The 20713-nt window shown below is 39.3% G+C and overlaps 1 protein-coding gene across 1 annotated transcript in view; it reads left to right on the forward strand.

Moving 5' to 3' along the window:
- Positions 1 to 20713, forward strand: part of SCARF2 (scavenger receptor class F member 2) — a 328350-nt gene that overhangs the window by 156130 nt on the left and 151507 nt on the right. Inside the window, exon 3 of the mRNA XM_089686660.1 lies at positions 15326 to 15427. Within this exon, the coding sequence (XP_089542786.1) occupies positions 15326 to 15427 (102 nt within the window). The remainder of the gene's footprint in view (positions 1 to 15325; positions 15428 to 20713) is intronic.

A 20713-nucleotide genomic window follows, 5' to 3' on the forward strand; every position in this document is an offset into this window, starting at 1 on the left:
GCACCCTTTAAAATTCTGCACAATCTCGGGGCACCCCCATGCTAAAATGTACAAAACTAAACTAATCGTTTTACACAATGCATCAACATCCACAAACGTAGGGTACCCAACTTTAGAGGTGATTTATTCTTCCAAAGCAAATACACCTTTGCACACTGGTACTGACTTGTGCGCTAATGTTTCTCTTCTCCTTCACTCATCTAATGTGAACCCAGTGTTGATGGAGGGGGTTAGGACACTGGAAGGTTGTAATGGTGCACCATGAAAACCTGTGGCTTTGTGTAACTAAAAGGAAGGCTTGGTCCATCCTCTGGCTTGTATACAATTTTTGGGCAATTATTTGGCATTCTGCCAAGGCATACCTGAATGCCTGGGCACCCTGGTTGAACAAGGCTGTCCTAGGGTTAAGAACTGATCTTAATTATTCCCTACAAACAAAAAACTGTAGCTCTGTATGTATTCATAAATCTTTACATTTATTTTTTGGGTGCAGCTAGCGTAAGCACCTACATTTGACATGGTATCAGGCTCTTGCAGGCGTACCCAGACTGGGAGGGCCAGTACTGCAGCACTCAGACTAGGAGAGTGAGGTTCATAGCAGGTGCACTGCATTCAAATGTGCTGATAAGGAACATGCTGATAGGAGGAGAAAGAAGAGTGAGCAGACAGACAACATAATTAATCTCCTGCTGCTCTTTTTACATTCCAATGCGGCAGGCTAAAGGCTCACGTTTAGGAGCTGCTCAGCATTTTTCTCAGCAGCCCCTGAACTCACCCTAATGTTTTCCTATGTGCCCATGTACACTGACGTTTATAGTCGTTTACAGGCAGTTGAGTTTACAGTCATTTTTTTGAACGCAGAAAACTTGCATTTTATCAGCATTTCAAACGCAAAACGTGGCTAAATGTGTCAAATTGCGGTAAATCGCGTTTATAAGCGTTTGCATCTGAATTTTTTTTTTTAACTCTTCCAGTTCCTGATGCTGTCCAGAGCCTTTTTTCATCATGAAAAATGCATGCAAAGCGTTTTCAAGGTACTCAATGGACAAAACACTGAACACAGGATGCTCCTACCAAGCTTGTCACACATTGGAATGACCAATTCACACCTCAGACCTCTCCCACTCTTGGAAACAAAAGATATGTTAATGAACATTCACACCTCAAATTCCTCATGAAGACCCCCTGCCAGGTGACCTTAATGACTCCCTCCACCAGCCACCTTCCCACTCTTGGAAACAAAAGATATGTTAATGCCCATTCACACCTCAAATTCCTCATGAAGACCCCCTGCCAGGTGCCCTTAATGACTCACTCCACCAGACACCTTCCCACTCTTGGAAACAAAAGATATGTTAATGACCATTCACACCTCAAATTCCTCATAAAGACCCCCTGCCAGGTGACCTTAATGACTCACTCCACCAGCCACCTTCCCACTCTTGGAAACAAAAGATATGTTAATGACCATTCACACCTCAAATTCCTCATGAAGACCCCTTGCCAGGTGACCTTAATGACTCCCTCCACCAGCCACCTTCCCACTCTTGGAAACAAAAGATATGTTAATGACCATTCACACCTCAAATTCCTCATGAAGACCCCCTGCCAGGTAACCTTAATGACTCACTCCACCAGCCACCTTCCCACCCTTGGAAACAAAAGAAATGTTAATGAGCAACTCCCACCTAATTATCTTAACACTTACTGCTGTCTCTGCTTCTAGTCTCTGTATTTCTCTGAAACATTCTGAAATAGTTAATAATTTACCACTTTTCAGTGCATTCTGGGTATTTGAGAGGTTCTCCTGTGCATATCTTTAAAAAAATGCTTCTAAACGCAAACACACATAAACGTGCAAAAACGCGTTATGCAAATGCAGCTAAACAGACGTTTTTTAACCTACGTTTTCCAGCAGTCAGTTTCCATCGTTCAGAAATGTCCCATGTACATGGGGCCTTAGAGGAAATATACTGTCTACTCTATCTTCTTAATTGTACAGACCACCATAAAAGAGAAATGAGAGATGGTTTGCCAGGAAGCAAAGACAATTTTATGCAGACTACTTCCATATCTTGCTTTCCTTTTTTAACATTTGTGTGAGACTGTTTCTACCATAAACATGTTCCCTATTCATCCTGTGTGGGCAGCTTCTGGCAACTGGCATGCGACCAGTTGCTCCTGCTATCTCCCTATGGAGAACCATATTGGTCCTCTTTGTAGTTCAGAGAAAGAGAACAGTTTTCTCAGAGAATAGGTGTAGGAACTGCCGCCTTCCAAGTCACATAGTGTTTCCTCCACTGATCCACCTCTGAGCACCATTACTTAGTTCCACCCCCTATCCCTTTCCCAGTACCACCCCTTTTAGAGAATACAGAACAAAGTATCATTTTGCGCTGCTAGGTGATATGTATGGAATTTGTTAATGATAACAAGAAAGGCAGTAATCTAGATCTCCTTTAGCTAGCAACAATATATACCCCCCAGCAACAATAGGTCCACCCCAGCAACAATAGACTCCCAGCAGCAAGCATCAATAGATCGTCCAGCAGCAAGCTACAGTATATCTCTCCCAGCAACAAATAACCCCCCCAGCAACAATAGACCTCTCGTCATCAACAATAGACTTCCCCAGCAAGAGCAGACCCCCAGCAAAAATAGATCCTCCAGCACCCTGTGCCATTACATACCCATATGGAAGAAAATATATTTGAAATATATTTTAAAAATATTCTTCCCAAATATATTGTCATATATTTGAAATGGTACAATTTTGGCCATACTCAATATATTTTAAAATATATTTCAATAAATATATACATATACTGCATGTTGAAATGCGTTTTTATTGCAAAATATATGAGAAATATTTTTAAAAATACATTTCAAATATGCTGTATGTCTTTAAAAATACAAATCTGCATTTTTTAGAATGCATTTACGATTTAAAAAAAAAAAAATATGTTCAAATTACTTTTTTATATGTCAAAAAAATCTGAAGAATATATTTTTAAAAAATATATTTTTAAAAATATGTATTTTTTTAATATATTCTTCAGATTTTTTTAACATTTTTTCTTCCATGTGGGTAAATTCACTTCTGGAGGTGCTGGAACTGCATTCCCACTGAAAAAAGGCACTGGGACTAATAGATTAAAGTGTATGTTGCTCCAGTGTATGTTGTAGGTTTCTTCACAGTGAGAGCTGTGAAAATGTGGAATAGACTCCCTCAAGAGTTGGTTCTGGCCAGCTCAGTGGATTGCTTCAAAAAAGGCCTGGATTTTTTCTTAGATACACAGAATATAACTGGATACTAACTATATAGGTGAAGTTGATCCAGGGAAGATCTGATTGCCTCTCAGGGGATCAAGAAGGAATTTTTTTCCCAACAGGAGCAAATTGGATCATGCTTTGCTGGGGGGTTTTTTGCCTTCCTCTGGATCAACTGTGGGTGTAGAATTATAACTTTTTTTTTTCTATGGTTGAACTGGATGGACTTTTGTCTTTTTTCAGCCAGACTAACATTGTAACTATGTAACATATAATTTTCCTGATATGTACCTGCTGTACCATATACTTGTGTTAAAAAAGTATCCTGTTCTCTTTGTATTGCTGCCTTTGTGTGAAATCCCTGGTAATCTTACCAGTCCCCCTGCTTTCCTATTTAAAACTGACCATGCTAGGCATAGGTGGACCCAATGTGGTAAGTTTTCTGGCTGTGCTGGGAGAACAGCCTGCCTGTCCTCCAATAGTCAGACTTGTGCTGACACATCCCCCCTGCATAGCTCTTTACTGGGAAGATCAATGTACCGTTTTTTCTCTGCCTCCTGCTGACCCACCCCCTGAAGTCTCTCATTTCTCTAAGCCTTTTATGCAGCTGAGAACTGAGATTATTTGATTACTTACTTAAAAAAAAAGGAAAAAAAGCTATTTATAATTTTTATATATATATACACAAACACTTTGCCTTGCATTTCTCTTCTAAAATGAATGGGTTATTGAGGGTTCACAAATATTTTAAGAAAAAGTCTGAAGACAAAGAAAGACAGTTAAAGTTTTGTAGGATTTTAGCAAAAAGAAACAAATTACCTCTATTCTCAAAAAAGAGACATGTTTCCACACCCTGTCAGAGTCTGGATTAATGTTATAGTATAATAGAAAATTTGTTCCTGGTACAGACACATTTAATAATTATCTGCAGTATCCAGGCATAGAGCAGTGTCAAACGCACACAGCTCTACCTCAGCTCTGTGCAGCTTTCTGCAAAGGTGTCAGAATTATATAATAGGCATAAAACTGCCAATTTTCCTCCTCTCATTACTTTGTAATTTCAATTTGTTGCCAGTGGTATGGGGATATACAGTTTTTTTCTTTTTTTTTAACATGTAAGGAGATCACTTATTATGATGTGTTTATGTTTTAAAAACCTTCTTTGCATAATTTGTAATTATATATGTACATATGGGCAGCCATAATACATATACAGGCTCTGCTTCCTGCTTACTTAGCAACACTTGCTTTATTGCTTTGTATGTGAGCATTCTCTTCTGCTCAGGTAATTAAACTCCACTGAGTTACCCAACTAATTGAAATCCGTTATATGGCTGATATTATATTTTGATGGTTTTTCTATGTAAAGCGCTGCACAAACTGTTGGCAATATATAAATCCTGTACAATAATAATATATAATAATAACAATATTTATTATTTTACATATATTTATTTATTATGTTTAGGACTTAAAGCATTATTAAACCCAGGACCCTGCGTTCACTATATCTGGTCTCCCACAGTACACAGAACATGGAAATGCAATTATTTTAGTAAATATAAACTGCTAAATACCTTTTCTCATCAGCAGTATATAGCAGTCTTGTGACCTCTATCAATGTTCAGCAGAGCACTGGTTAAAGCTTGTAGGAGGAGTTTTCTTTCTGCGCTAGGAGAATGCAGAACCCCTGGCCTCTGTCTGGACAGTTTTGATTTGCTCTGTGCTAAACATATGCACTCGCACAAGAAAAATTAAAAAAAAAAAAACTTCTCTAGCAAGACACACCAAACTGAGCATGTGCAGAGTGACTCTAAACAATGTGTTTTATCAGGAGATAAGAGAGGGACACTGAAAGAAGGGGAGGATCAGAGAAGTCAGTATCAAACAGCGTTTTTACACAATGCTGAGGATTAACCCCTTAGGTTCCACAGTAAGTATATCAAGCATGCTTTACTGCATATACAGACTGATTTTACTGATATAGAATGTACAGCGCTGAGCAAACTGTTGGCGCTATATGAATCCTGTATAATAATAATAATATAGGTTTAGTAACACTTCAAAATTATATTAAAGGTTACATTTTTTTAAAACAACAAACATGTTGCTTACCTGCTCTGTGCAGTGGTTTTGAACAGAGCAGCCCCAATCCTTTTCTTCTCGGGTCCCCCACGGTGCTCCTGGCTCCTCACCGCTGACCAGTGCCCCAAATAGCAAGCCGCTTGCTATGGGGGCACTGGTGCATGCTCACTTCCAAGCCCCTCATAAGAAACATATTTTAGCAATGACCAAAAATACAGCTGTTTTGGTGAGAGGTAACTGGTATAATTAAACAGCTTACAGCCGCTGACCTACAGGACAACCCGGCGGCCTGCCTTTCGGTGAGACCCATTCAGAAGTACAAGGCCTCCCTCACCATTCAGCTCCTAAACACTGCAAAGGCCTGTATCCCGTTGCGATGGAAAGACCCCAATCCCCCTTGAAATCTCTCTGGTTTACCAAAGTGAAAAGTTAAAGACATGGAGGAACGTACGGCCACTTTTCGTAACACGGAGGAGTCTTTCACTGAAACATGGAGACTGTGGCATTATTTTGTGTATACTGAGGCTTATCTAACTAAATTTGCACACTCTGACTGATCTACTCACTCCTCTCTCCTACTCCATGGGAGACCGTGACCCCCCCCCCCCCCTCCCTGCCTTTCCTTTTTTCTCTATCTGCTCCTTCTAATACAACCCCCCTCTCCTTGTCCTACTCTCTTCTTATTCTTCTCTTCCCCACTTCCCTTTCCTATGAAGCCAACAATATGTTTTAGCCCTATTTCATTTTCTCTTGGGCACCCCCCCATTTCGTTGTCTGGAACGTCCTGTTTTACAACTTTACGGTTTGTCCTAGCATCTGCATAACTCCAAGGTTGACTATATTACAGTTTTATATTCCTGTACTTTTTTAGGTACCAGTCTAGACTAATCTCTATTGCTGCAAATCAGACATTATCATGTTATGTGGAATTCTGTTGGACATTTCTATTGATATCTGCATCAAGAACCAATGTTGTATAGTTCAGCAAACTTTTATTATCTACCTTTTCTAACCTGACCTTTCTCTGGAAAAGAAAGGAATTGAAAAAAAAAATATTTAAAGCTAAGGTTTATCTGTAATAAAAACATTATCTATACCTTTAGTGAACTAAAACTAGCTGTATTGAAGTATGTCCCACGTCATGCAGGTAGCTGGATCCTGTAGAAATTTTCACTTCAAGGATGCGCCATCTTCTTCCTGTCTCTGAACTTCTAGCACTCGGGAGGTTAATAAATTTGAATCATCTGGGGAGCTGCTGTGAAAACAACGTCACCAACAAGTAACCACCTCCTTCTCCCTTCTCCTTCATTGAGAAATGTTCTTTCATTGCTTTTGCTGCCTGTATCAAGAATTGTGAATGAGAGAGAGAATCGTGATTTATCAGACTACCCCTCTTTCACAGATCATGTTACCTGCAGTGAAATCAATGAAAGAATGTTTCTCAATGAAGAAGAGAGGAGGGGGTGGGTTCATATTGGGAACTTTTCCACAACAACCTCACAGAAGACCCAAAACTTTTAAACCCTGCAGCTCTGGAAGTTCAGAGACAGGAAGAGGATAGGGCATCCCTGCAATGAATATTTCTACAGGATGCCTGTGTGACCTGGGACAGAGCTCCTTACAGGTAGGTTACCTCTTAACCACTTCAATAGTGGACACTTTTACCCCCTTCATGCCCAGGCCAATTTTCAGGTTTCAGCGCTCTCACAATTGCGCGGCCATGCAACACTGTACCCAAACTACATTTTTATAACTTTGTTCACACAAATAGAGTTTTCTTTTGGTGGTATGTAATCACTGTTGGGGTTTTTATTTTTTGCTAAATTAACAAAAAAAGGCCAAAAATTTTGAAAAAAACCCACGTTTTTCTTTGTTTCTGTTATAAAGGTTTGCAAATAAATAATTGTTCTTCATAAATTTAGGCCAAGATGTATTCTACTTCATTTCTTTGGTGAAAATAACCTAAATCAGTATTTATTATTTAGTCTGTAGGAAAGTTATAGAATTCACAAACTATGGGATATATCTGAAAATTGATCAATCCTGAAGTACTGATAGCCAATCTAATTTCAGTAGAAATATCAGATATCCCCCAAAAGAGGCATGGCAAGTTTTTTGAAGTTGTATTTTTTTTGTTCAAATACATTTTTTTTTTACATACTGTCACCAGTGCAGTACAGCATCAGCATATAACTGGTGTGGCGCTGACCAGGGACACTGACTGGTGATAGTACAAAAAAAAGAAAATTATAATTTTTTTTATAATTTTTTAAAAAATGTTTATTTTTTTTATTTTGTATTAAATTTTTTCCCTTTTTTTAAGATTCGTTTTCATATTGCACTATGACAAAAGTAGTATAATGTTACCACAGTAACATTGTACTACTTTGAGGAAGTGATCAGTATTTTTTTTTTTACACAATTTGATTAGTTATAGCAAAGCTTGCTATAAGCAAGCATTTAACTGAATAAAATCGATTCATTTAGGTTTTTTTTGTTGTGATTGGCTGTGATTGGCCATGGCTAATCACATGACACAGATGGGCTGTGATTGGCCCAGCCTGTGCATGTGATCGCTGTGACCATTCACAGCTAGACACAGTCGTATACAATGGCATGAAAGGAAGCCATCCACTGCATACAACTGTAATGTGACCTGCTGTGATTGGTCACAGCAGGTCACATGGTACTGGCAACGGGGCCGGTACACAGATCTGTCATCAGCCGTGTCCGTGGTACACGGCCAATGACAGATCTCACCACAGTGTGGTTCTGCGGGCACGCTCAAAGTGTGATCCGGAAAGGACATCATATGAATCCCTCCCAGAGGGATGAAGTGTTCGCCCGGCTGTCATTTGGCCATAGGACGGGCGGCAAGTGGTTAAACTTATAGAGGATTTTTTATAGCAAAACTTCAGCTTTAATTGATCAACACAACCTACCACCATCCCAACCATATACTGTAGATTTAAATATATAAACTGTTGCTTGTGGGTTGCCATGATCAATTTGGCCATTTCTGTGTTCAAAAGCTTTCGTTTAAGTTTTTTTTTAAAAAGCCAAGGCACTTACTGTTTTATAGCATTTATTGCAGCTATAAATCACATTTCTGACAAAAAACTGCTTAAAACAAGTGGAATTGTTCGAAAATGTGCATGTACGCACAGTATTAGTCTCAGTTATTGTACTCTATTTTTTTTTCGCTTTATTTAAAAAACTAAAATAATAAAACCTATCCACCTTTTTAGAAACAGTTTTAGCAAGCACCACTTGATTAGGGTCACCTTATCTTAAAGTGTCACTAGAATTTTTTTATTTCAAATGACCCCTGCAAAAGCAGATCAAGAATACTTACCTCTCATTGCCAAAAATCTTCATCATCTGACACTTCAGGGTGTGTCGGATTCTGTGGTTCTACCTGCTGACTACTACATCACCACAGGACACAGTAGTAATGGAGCAGCTGGCAGGTGAAAACAGTTCACCGGTGGCCAGGCATCTGACATCCCCAGAAGTATCCCAGATGCATAAGACTCTTGATCTTGTTTTGCAGTACATGGTTTTTTGAAACACCTTTTCACAAAAACATGTTTTATATGCTAACAATGGGGAACGGTGAGGGGGATAGGTTGCAAGGATTAAATATAAATTATTAAGTATTTTATAAGTTAAACAAGATGACTAGAGATGAGCGAATCGAACCTGGCGAAGTGGAATTCGTTTCGAATTTCAGGAAAAATTCGATTCGCGGCGAATCCGAATATTAGCATACTTCGGGTGCGCGAATCGGATTTTTCCCGATCAGCCGGCAAAAGTGTCCCTGCAGAGAGCTCCGCTATTTCTGACAGTTCTCTGACAGTTCCTTCACATGTACAGCGGTTGAAACATTGTATCTATTTGTTTCCATTTAGGATACAGATGTTTTTATTCGAAAACAGATACAATGTTTCAACCGCTGTAAATGTGAAGGAACTGTCAGAGAACTGTCAGAAATAGCGGAGCTCTCTGCAGATACACTTTTTGCTGTACTGGAATACTTCTTTTCATTCTTCTCATTCTTCTTTTCATTCTTCTTTTCATTCTTCTTCTCATTCTTCTTTTCATTCTTCTTCTTCTTTTCATTCTTCTTTTCATTCTTCTCATTCTTCTTTTCTTCTTCATGAAAAGAAGAATGAAAAGAAGAATGAAAAGAAGAATGAGAAGAATGAAAAGAAGAATGAAAAGAAGAAGAATGAAAAGAAGAATGAGAAGAAGAATGAGAAGAATGAAAAGAAGAATGAGAAGAATGAAAAGAAGAATGAAAAGAAGAAGAAGAAGAATGAAAAGAAGAAGAAGAATGAAAAGAAGAATGAAAAGAAGAAGAATCTTTTCATTCTTCTCATTCTTCTTTTCATTCTTCTTTTCATTCTTCTTCTTCTTCTTTTCATTCTTCTTCTTCTTTTCATTCTTCTTTTCATTCTTCTTCTTCTTCTTTTCATTCTTCTTCTTCTTTTCATTCTTCTTCTTCTTTTCATTCTTCTTTTCATTCTTCTTCTTCTTCTTTTCATTCTTCTCATTCTTCTTTTCATTCTTCTTCTTCTTCTTCTTTTCATTCTTCTTCTTCTTCTTCTTTTCATCTTCTTCTTTTCATCTTCTTCTTTTCATTCTTCTTCTTCTTCTTTTCATTCTTCTCATTCTTCTTTTCATTCTTCTTCTTTTCATTCTTCTTTTCATTCTTCTTCTTTTCATTCTTCTTTTCATTCTTCTCATTCTTCTTTTCTTCTTCATGAAAAGAAGAATGAGAAGAAGAATGAAAAGAAGAATGAAAAGAAAAAGAAGAATGAAAAGAAGAATGAGAAGAAGAATGAAAAGAAGAATGAGAAGAATGAAAAGAAGAAGGAGAATGAAAAGAAGAATGAGAAGAAGAATGAAAAGAAGAATGAGAAGAAGAATGAGAAGAATGAAAAGAAGAATGAGAAGAATGAAAAGAAGAATGCAAAGAAGAAGAAGAAGAATGAAAAGAAGAAGAAGAATGAAAAGGAGAAGAAGAATGAAAAGAAGAATGAAAAGAAGAAGAAGAAGAAGAATCTTTTCATTCTTCTCATTCTTCTTTTCATTCTTCTTCTTCTTCTTCTTTTCATTCTTCTTCTTCTTTTCATTCTTCTTTTCATTCTTATTCTTCTTCTTTTCATTCTTCTTCTTCTTCTTTTCATTCTTCTTTTCATTCTTCTTTTCATTCTTCTTCTTCTTTTCATACTTCTTTTCATTCTTCTCATTCTTCTTTTCATTCTTCTTTTCATTCTTCTTTTCATTCTTCTTTTCATTCTTCTTCTCATTCTTCTTTTCATTCTTCTTCTTCTTCTTTTCATTCTTCTTTTCATTCTTCTCATTCTTCTTTTCTTCTTCATGAAAAGAAGAATGAGAAGAAGAATGAAAAGAAGAATAAGAATGAAAAGAAGAATGAGAAGAAGAATGAAAAGAAGAATGAAAAGAAGAATGAGAAGAATGAAAAGAAGAATGAAAAGAAGAAGAAGAATGAAAAGAAGAATGAGAAGAAGAATGAGAAGAATGAAAAGAAGAATGAAAAGAAGAAGAAGAAGAATGAAAAGAAGAAGAAGAATGAAAAGAAGAATGAAAAGAAGAAGAAGAATCTTTTCATTCTCATTCTTCTTTTCATTCTTCTTTTCATTCTTCTTCTTCTTCTTTTCATTCTTCTTCTTTTCATTCTTCTTTTCATTCTTCTTCTTTTCATTCTTCTTTTCATTCTTCTTCTTCTTTTCATTCTTCTCATTCTTCTTTTCATTCTTCTTCTTCTTCTTTTCATTCTTCTTCTTTTCATTCTTCTTTTCATTCTTCTTCTTTTTCTTTTCATTCTTCTTCTTCTTCTTTTCATTCTTCTTCTTTTCATTCTTCTTTTCATTCTTCTTCTTTTTCTTTTCATTCTTCTTCTTCTTCTTTTCATTCTTCTTCTTCTTTTCATTCTTCTTTTCATTCTTCTTCTTCTTCTTTTCATTCTTCTTCTTATTTTCATTCTTCTTTTCATTCTTCATCTTCTTTTCATTCTTCTTCTTCTTCTTTTCATTCTTCTTTTCATTCTTCTTTTCCTTCTTCTTTTCATTCTTCTTCTCATTCTTCTTTTCATTCTTCTTCTTCTTCTTTTCATTCTTCTTTTCATTCTTCTCATTCTTCTTTTCTTCTTCATGAAAAGAAGAATGAGAAGAAGAATGAAAAGAGGAATGAGAAGAATGAAAAGAAGAATGAAAAGAAGAAGAATGAAAAGAAGAATGAGAAGAAGAATGAAAAGAAGAATGAGAAGAAGAATAAAAAGAAGAATGAGAAGAAGAATGAGAAGAATGAAAAGAAGAATGAGAATGAAAAGAAGAATGAAAAGAAGAAGAAGAAGAATGAAAAGAAGAAGAAGAAGAATGAAAAGAAGAAGAAGAAGAATGAAAAGAATGAAAAGAAGAATGAGAAGAATGAAAAGAAGAATGAGAAGAATGAAAAGAAGAATGAGAAGAAGAAGAAGAATGAAAAGAAGAATGAAAAGAAGAATGAGAAGAAGAATGAAAAGAAGAAGAAGAATGAAAAGAAGAAGAATGAAAAGAAGAAGAAGAATGAAAAGAAGAATGAAAAGAAGAAGAAGAATCTTTTCATTCTTCTCATTCTTCTTTTCATTCTTCTTTTTCTTCTTTTCATTCTTCTTCTTCTTTTCATTCTTCATTTCATTCTTCTTCTTCTTCTTCTTTTCATTCTTCTTCTTCTGAGGATGAGGATGAGGATGAAGAAGAAGAAGAAGAAGAAGTAGGATGAAAATAAGAAGAATTCCAAGCCGGCAAAAAGTGTATCTGCAGAGCTCCTCTATTTCTGACAGTTTATGGAAACAAATAGATACAATGTTTCAACCGCTGTAAATGTGAATGTCAGAGAACTGTCAGAAATAGAGGAGCTCTGCAGATACACTTTTTGCCGGCTTGGAATTCTTCTTATTTTCATCCTACTTCTTCTTCTTCTTCATCCTCATCCTCTTCTTCTTCTTCTGAGGATGAGGATGAGGATGAAGAAGAAGAAGAAGAAGAAGTAGGATGAAAATAAGAAGAATTCCAAGCCGGCAAAAAGTGTATCTGCAGAGCTCCGCTAAGTGTATCTGCAGAGCTCCGCTAAGAAATAGCGGAGCTCTGCAGATACACTTTTTGCCGGCTTGGAATTCTCCTTCTTCTCATCCTTCTTCTTCTTCTCATCCTTCTTCTTCTTCTCATCCTTCTCCTTCTTCTCATCCTTCTTCTTCTTCTCATCCTTCTTCTTCTTCTCATCCTTCTTCTTCTTCTCATCCTTCTCCTTCTTCTCATCCTTCTTCTTCTTCTCATCCTTCTTCTTCTTCTCATCCTTCTCCTTCTTCTCATCCTTCTTCTTCTTCTCATCCTTCTTCTTCTCATCCTTCTCCTTCTTCTCATCCTTCTCCTTCTTCTCATCCTTCTTCTCATCCTTCTCCTTTTTCTCATCCTTCTCCTTCTTCTCATCCTTCTCCTTCTCCTTCTTCTCATCCTTCTCCTTCTTCTCATCCTTCTCCTTCTTCTCATCCTTCTCCTTCTTCTCATCCTTCTCCTTCTCCTTCTTCTCATCCTTCTCCTTCTTCTCATCCTTCTCCTTCTCCTTCTCCTTCTTCTCATCCTTCTCCTTCTTCTCATCCTTCTCCTTCTTCTCATCCTTCTCCTTCTCCTTCTTCTCATCCTTCTCCTTCTCCTTCTCCTTCTCCTTCCTCATCTCCAAGGGCATTTAAATTAAAGGTACAGTGTTCTGCACTAATATAAAGGCTCTCTGAAGCCTAGAAACCCTTTTTATAAGTTAAATTCGCAGCGAATAAATTCGCATCGAATTGAATTTCTTCCTCAAATTCGGCGAATCAGCCGAATCGAATTTTTGAATAATTCGCTCATCTCTAAAGATGACTATTGCTCTGTTAAGATTCCATGGACCCACCTAAATAAAATAGCACACAGATATTGCTAACACCCCTTCACTTACTGGAGATCTTTCTCTGAGGTATTAGGAATCAGGGAGTACTGCCATTCTGGCCACCAGCCCAACATGTCTTATTTGTACAGGCCCATGGGTCATATGCCTCTTGCCCCCTGGCCAAGTCCTCAATGACACAGTAATTTACCCCTTTCCCTTTAGCTGGTAATCCTTGATCTGGGGGAAAATAATTATTTATACAAATGTTAAAAATTGATTTTCAGCTCAGTGAATAAAATACAGTCAGCTCCATAAATATTGGGACATCGACACAATTCTAACATTTTTGGCTCTATACAACACCACAATGGATTTGAAATGAAACGAACAAGATGTCCTTTAACTGCAGACTGTCATACGATTGAAGACTGGATAGGCTACTCAATGACCTTAATGTGCTTCTTTTTAATCCACTCCTTTGTAGCCTTGGCAGTATGTTTTGGGTTATTATCATACTGGAAGACCCATCCATGACCCATCTTCAGTGTTCTGGCTGAGGGAAGATTTTACAATACTTGGCCCCTCAGTGCGGCAAAGTCAGCTTGTACCTTTAGCAGAGAAACAGCCCCAAAGCATAATGTTTCCATCTCTGTGGCCTTTCTCCAGGCTTTCCAGGCTTCTACTCCTGTATAAAGATAAATACATTGTTATTATCTGCTCCTGACAGCTGAAACTAAAATTAATAATTGTTTTACATTGTAGAGCACTGATGCTGTAATACCTACTACGCTGTTGAACTGACAGTGGGTCCCAGCAGCTACCCCCACTGGTGTGCAATGTAGGTTGCACAAAAATTGGTTAAAGCATCAGAACTGAAATTTTGCCTTGCCTCCCTTGCTGCCCCCAGCCTGGTACGCTGCAGTGTGTGGGCATCAATGCACAATGAATTCCCTTTTAACCCATGCTGCAATGCAGGTGCTCTGGGAAGGTGCATTGAGATGCCATTTAGAATTAATAGCACTAAAGCGTGGTATACTCAATAGCATGCATTGTGGTAACACATACAATTCCTTGTGCATTATTGCAGTGCATTAATATGTTAAGAATTGTCAGTCCAAATGTCATAAATACTTCTTTCCTGGGTTCACTGCTCTTAACAGATGAAACTAAAATGAATTATTTTTACTTCGTAGAGGACTGATGTTGTAATACCTTCTACACTGTTGAACTGACAGTGGATCCCAGCAGCTACATCCACTGGTGTGCAATGTAGGGTGTACATAAATTGGTTAAAGCATCAGAACTGAAATTTTCTTTGCCTCCCCTTGCTGCCCCCAGCCTGGTACACTTCAGCGTGTGAGTATTAATACTCAATGAATTCCCTTTTAATCCATGTTACAATAAAGGTGCGCTGGTAAGGTGCACTGAGATGCCATTCAGAATGAAAAGCACTAACGCGTACAATGCTCATTATAGTGGTAACATGCACATTTCCTTTTGCATTATCACAGTTCATTGATATGCCAAGAAATGGCAGTCCAACTTTCACAAATAATTCTTTCCTGGGTTTGTTGGACTCTCACCTCTGCTTCTCACGCCGAGTCTCAACTAAGGGTGGGTTTGTTGTGAAGCATACGCATTATAACAATAACAATATGTTCAATTTGTCCAAAGGCCAGTTATCAGTGTTCACAGTCCATATTTCACTGGCTGTAATTAGTGCAGTGAAGCCTGATTAGTTGACATGGGATACTGGACTTTGCAGTTTGCTCCTTGCATTATTTATTGAATAAGCCTGTAAGCATCATTGGGATAGGGTGGGTGGCACAATAGTGACGACACAAGGAATTTAATGTTGGGCAACTCTTTTATTTATCAGCACTACCTATTTCACAGTGAGCTACACAGCAATATGTTTCAACTTATACTGCTTTTTATATATTTGATTTTTTTCTTTTTTTTATCACTTGCACAATATTCATAAGTTCTTAAATTGTAATATATTTTATGATTTATGTAATGTCTCTTTGTTTCTTAGCTATTTGTGAAGGCAACTTTACATGCAAGGAGAATGAGGTCTGTGTCAGGCCCAACGAGTGTCGTTGTCGTCATGGTTACTTTGGTGCCAATTGTGAAACAAGTAGGTATTGCTTTTTAATCATAATTCTACTTGAATGTGTCACATAGGTTTGTTTTACAATGTGTATTCTAACAGAAAATAAATAATAGAAATGTTGGTTCATTGTGTGTCCTTTTCATATTTATATTTGCAGGGATGTACAGGTCCTCTTTAACACTAATTATCTTAGTACTGTATATATTGCACAATGTATGACTAATACTTCTCCAGGTAAAGGGACTAGAGTAACATCAACATGACATTTTTTTTAATTTTCATTATTATATAACATTGTGTATCTGTGGACAAAACATAAGACTCAGTTCACAAAGCTTTCAACCGGGGTTTGGCAACCTGTTCATTGCGAATTGCCAATCAATCCCACCCTCGGCTTGCCGACCCGCGATCTGCAGAACCTCACAGTGGGGCCTCAAAGATAAGCAGTGGGACTATTTCTTTAATTGTATAAAACAAAAAAGGCAGCGCTCCTCCTTAGTATAATTTCAAAGTGTTAATACAAATCTAAATGAAATCCTTAAAACAAAATTGGATATAAATCAATATTACATATCTATCTCAAAAAATAATATATTATCTCCAGCAAAAAGGGTCCTTTTACAGCTACACACAAATGCATTGGGAACACTACATATTCTATTCCAAATCAAAACATGAAGAAAAATATACCAAATTTGTGTTGTTCCTGTAAAAAAATTGAAGAAAAGTGAATATTAGACTGTTCAAAAAAATAGCAGTGTTTGTATTCTTCTTTACAAACTCAAACATTCACTATATAAACTGAAAAATGCTTGAAGATTTTGCTTTCCTTTGAATCACTTAATTAATATTTACCGTATTTTTCGCGCTCCATAAGACGCACCTGACCATAAGACGCACCTAGGTTTTAGAGGCAGAAAACAGGAAAAAAATATTCTAAACCAATGGACTGCAGACATAGTACAGGAGATGACCAGACACTGCGGACACAGTACAGGAGATGGTCAGAGACTGCAGACATAGTACAGGAGATGATCCGAGAATGCGGGCATAGTACAGGAGATGGTCAGAGACTGTGGACATAGTACAGGAGATGGTCAGAGACTGCAGACATAGTACAGGAGATGACCATAGACTGCAGACATAGTACAGGAGATGACCAGAGACTGCGAACATAGTACAGGAGATGACCAGAGACTGCGGACAGCACAGGAGATGACCAGAGACTGCGAACAGTACAGGAGATGACCAGAGACTGTGGACAGCACAGGAGATGACCAGAGACTGCGGACACAGTACAGGAGATGACTGCTGACCTTTGGGGAGGGGGGGGGAGCGGGTACCTGAATTTGACAGGTACCCGCTCTTACTTCCGCGGAGTTGTTCTTTGGTTAGTGTCCGCTCTGCAGTGGGACCTTACCTGTTCCTCTATCCAGCGCCGCGCTGTCTTCCCAGCTTCTGTAGTGTGGGCGCTCGGCTTGACAGCCGGGTGCCCAGTGCGCATGAGCGAGAAGCGCTGCGCTTTGTGATTAGTCCAGCGGCTTCTGGGACCTGTCAGGTGTCCCAGGTGCCGCCTTACCATTCACAAAGCGCACTGCTTCTCGCGTATGCGCACTGGGCACCCGGGTGTCAAGCCGAGCACCCACACTACAGAAGCCGGGAAGACAGCGCGGCACTGGATAGAGGAACAGGTAAGGTCCCGCTGCAGAGCTGAGCGGCCGGCCCTGTATTCTGACACGGCGGCGGTGGAAATACCGGACCGGCCGCTCCATATTCGCTCCATAAGATGCACTGACATTTCCCCCCTTTTTTTGGGGGAAAAAAGTGCGTCTTATGGAGCGAAAAATATGGTAGTTGCATAACCACTGTTTCTGAGAACTGCTGTACATGGAGTACTGTGTTGCATGGAGTCAGACAACTTCTGGCACCTGTGAACAGGTATTCCAGCCCAGGATGATTGGACTACATTCCACAGTTCTCTATTTCTTGGTTTTGCCTCAGAAACTGCATTTTTGATGTCACCCCACAAGTTTTCTATTGGATTAAGATCCGGGGATTGGGCTGGCCACTCCATAACGTCAATCTTGTTGGTCTGGAACCAAGATGTTGCACGTTTACTGGTGTGTTTGGGGTCGTTGCCTTGTTGGAACACCCATTTCAAGGGCATTTCCTCTTCAGCATAAGGCATTATGACCTCTTCAAGTATTCTGATGTATTCAAACTGATCCATGATTCCTGGTATGCGATAAATAGGCCCAATACCGTAGTATGAGAAACATCCCCATATCATGATGCTTGCACAACCATGCTTCACTGTCTTCACAGTTTACTGTGGCTTGAATTCAGTGTTTGGGGGTCATCTGACAAACTGTCTCCGGCCACTAGACCCAAAAAGAACAATCTTACTTTTATCAGTCCACAAAATGTTGCGCCATTTCTCTTTAGGCCAGTCAATGTGCTCTTTGGCAAATTGTAACCTCTTCAGCACATGTCTTTTTTTCAACAGTGGGACTTTGCGGGGGCTTCTTGCAGATAGCTTGGCTTCACATAGGCGTCTTCTAATTGTAACAGTACTCACAGGTAACTTTAGACCTTCTTTGATCTTCCTGGAGCTGATTGTTGGCTGAGTCCTTGCCATTTTGGCTATTCTTCTATCCATTCGAATGGTAGTTTTTCGCTTTCTTCCACGTCATTCAGGTTTTGGATGCCATTTTAAAGCATTTGCGATCATTTTAGCTGAGCAGCCTATCATTTTCTGCACTTCTTTATATGTTTTCCCCTCTCCAATCAACTTATTAATCAAGGTACGCTGTTCTTCTGAACAATGTCTGGAACGACCCATTTTCCTCAGAATTTCAGAGAGAAATGTAACCAGCATGTACAACATTTGCTGCCTTCCTTCCTTAAATAAGAGCAATAATTGCCACCTGTTTTTCAAAGAATGAATGACCTCACTAATAGAACTCCACACTGCTTTTATTTTGAACATGCCCCTTTCAATTAGTGATTCAATTACACAGAATCAGCAGCATGCATGTCATGACTGTTGGGTCTTCAATATTCAAACATCATGTGGAAAAAAAAAACACACAAATCACCGTGCGCAAATCCACCACCAGATAGATTGGGTAAACTCACCAGAGCAATATGCTGGTCAGATTATAAACCAGCACAACGCTTCTGCTCTGGGAGCAATGATCTGCAGATGGATATCCAGCGTATGTGGGATAATTCAAATGGCTCCAAATTCTTCTCAGTCTCGGAATGAACTCAGAAAGTAAGAGAGGAAAGACTCATAGCATATCACTGTATCAAAAATGTATTCATAATAACACATCATATATTCCACTCACATTTACTAGTATCTGAGCCGACACTAGCATGACTAGCGTGCACAGCAAAAAGCAAACAGCCTGCTCCGGTGTACACAGACGCCGGCAGCACGTTGAACGCGGTGACGTCACTTCCAGAAGCCCCGCTTAATCAGTTATTTCTTTAATTGGCACAGGTTGGCACCAGTCGCAGAGTGAGCAGGTGGCCACATGTGCCAACACTGCTGCTCTAGTTCCTTTTGCCCTCTTTGGTGGAGTAATATCAACTTCACTCCGCCTTCTGTATCCTTGCCTTACGGCCAGTGCGGCGCCAGCAGCAGCTGGAAATGACAGAGCCAAAGTAGAAGACCTTCCGTTTGCTGTGGTGTACTGACTGTGGATTCTTCTCTTATCTGCCAGATATTTTGTATAGGTCAGTGCACTTCAAGCCCACACACAATGCTGATGTGCAATAAAAGAGCAATCAACTATAATAAGGGGCTGAGGACAGTAAGGACTTGTTTACACTCGTGGTTTAGGGGGCATAAAACCAAACAGTTGATACATGCCCATTAGTTGCAGTGGCCAGGGGTGTACACATGCCGCAGCCACAGAATAAATTATACGCACAGTCATGCTTGGTGGTGTGTAGCACCCGCCAAGTTCGAACCATTTAAGTGAATGGTGCCCCTCTGTAAGCACCCTGCAACCTTGTGCAGTACAGCGACCAAGGGTTAAAGCAAGCAGCAGGGGCGGACTGACCATTTGGAAACTCGGGCACTGCCCGAGGGCCTGGGGTCAGTAAGGGGCCCCATGAGATGCCCCTTGTACCTTTTTTCATAGGCTTTTTTGAGTTTTGGCAAGGACACAGGGGCCCCATGATCCCCTATTGCCCAGGGCCCCCATGAGTTGTCAGTCCACCCCTGGCAAGCAGTAAATGGGCAGAGTATCACCGCCTCACCACATGCATTTACCTGCTTTGATCCCACACTAGCAAGCTGCAACCACATGCATTGCACACAGTTGTGGGGCACCTGCAGAGTGTCCCCATTCTCTTGAATAGGTTGTGATCAGTGGATGATAGTGCCTGCTGAAGGTGACGGGATATAATTCCTGCTGCGGCATGTGTACACAGTCAGCGGTTGCCTCTGCAGCTAAAGAGGGTAGGGATTGGGGGCTGTAAATCTGCGACTCAATCACAGGGTTTTACTACCCCCCAACCACATGTGTGAACAAGCTTTAGGGGTGCCGCCAAATGCTACTAGGGGCTCATTCACAAGTGTGGCAGGCACTGGTGCTCCTCTGAAAATGATCAGAGCTTGTTTGATAGGTGATGAGGAGGCGATATGTTGCCTCCTCACTGCCTGATTTAAAACCTATAATTGCCATCTTTCATGTTGTTCAGGTAGATCCCCATCTCAAGTTGCCTTTCCTGCTTTAAAGCATATCTAAGTTCAAAAGCAAGAAAATGTAATAAACTGTATTTTGGTTCATCAGTTCTTAAAGTGGAACTAAATGTAAACAGAAAAAAATTGTGAACAGGCAGGCTTTGACACGTAGGGGTTTATTTACTAAAGCTGGAGAGTCCAAAATCAGACTCCCTTCTGCATAGAAACCAATCAGTTTCTAACCTCAGCTTGTTCAATGAAGCTTTGGCAATGAAACCTGGAAGCTGATTGGTTTCTATGCAGAAGGGAGTCTGATTTTGGACTCTCCAGCTTTAGTAAATAAACCCCGTAATGTCTTACTTGCCTATTTGCAATCTTCTGCAGAATTTACACTGAATTGCACATTAGCTCAATTTACATTTCGGCAACTGCCAGTGTGCTGGGATGACTGCATGTCATCCCACACTGGCCAATCAGAAGAAGATGTCAGCACCAATTAGGGGCCTTGTGGGCGTTGGACTGTTGCCCTAAGGTAATCATTTGGGCCTTTAGTTACAATTTAAATAGGTGGCTGCATTGGTGTTCTTTATTTAGGCATTTTTCCTTTATTT

This window comes from Staurois parvus, unplaced genomic scaffold, assembly GCF_062004578.1.
Source record: "Staurois parvus isolate SC_StPar_1 unplaced genomic scaffold, SC_StPar_1.0 ptg000404l, whole genome shotgun sequence".
Lineage (NCBI taxonomy): Eukaryota > Metazoa > Chordata > Amphibia > Anura > Ranidae > Staurois > Staurois parvus.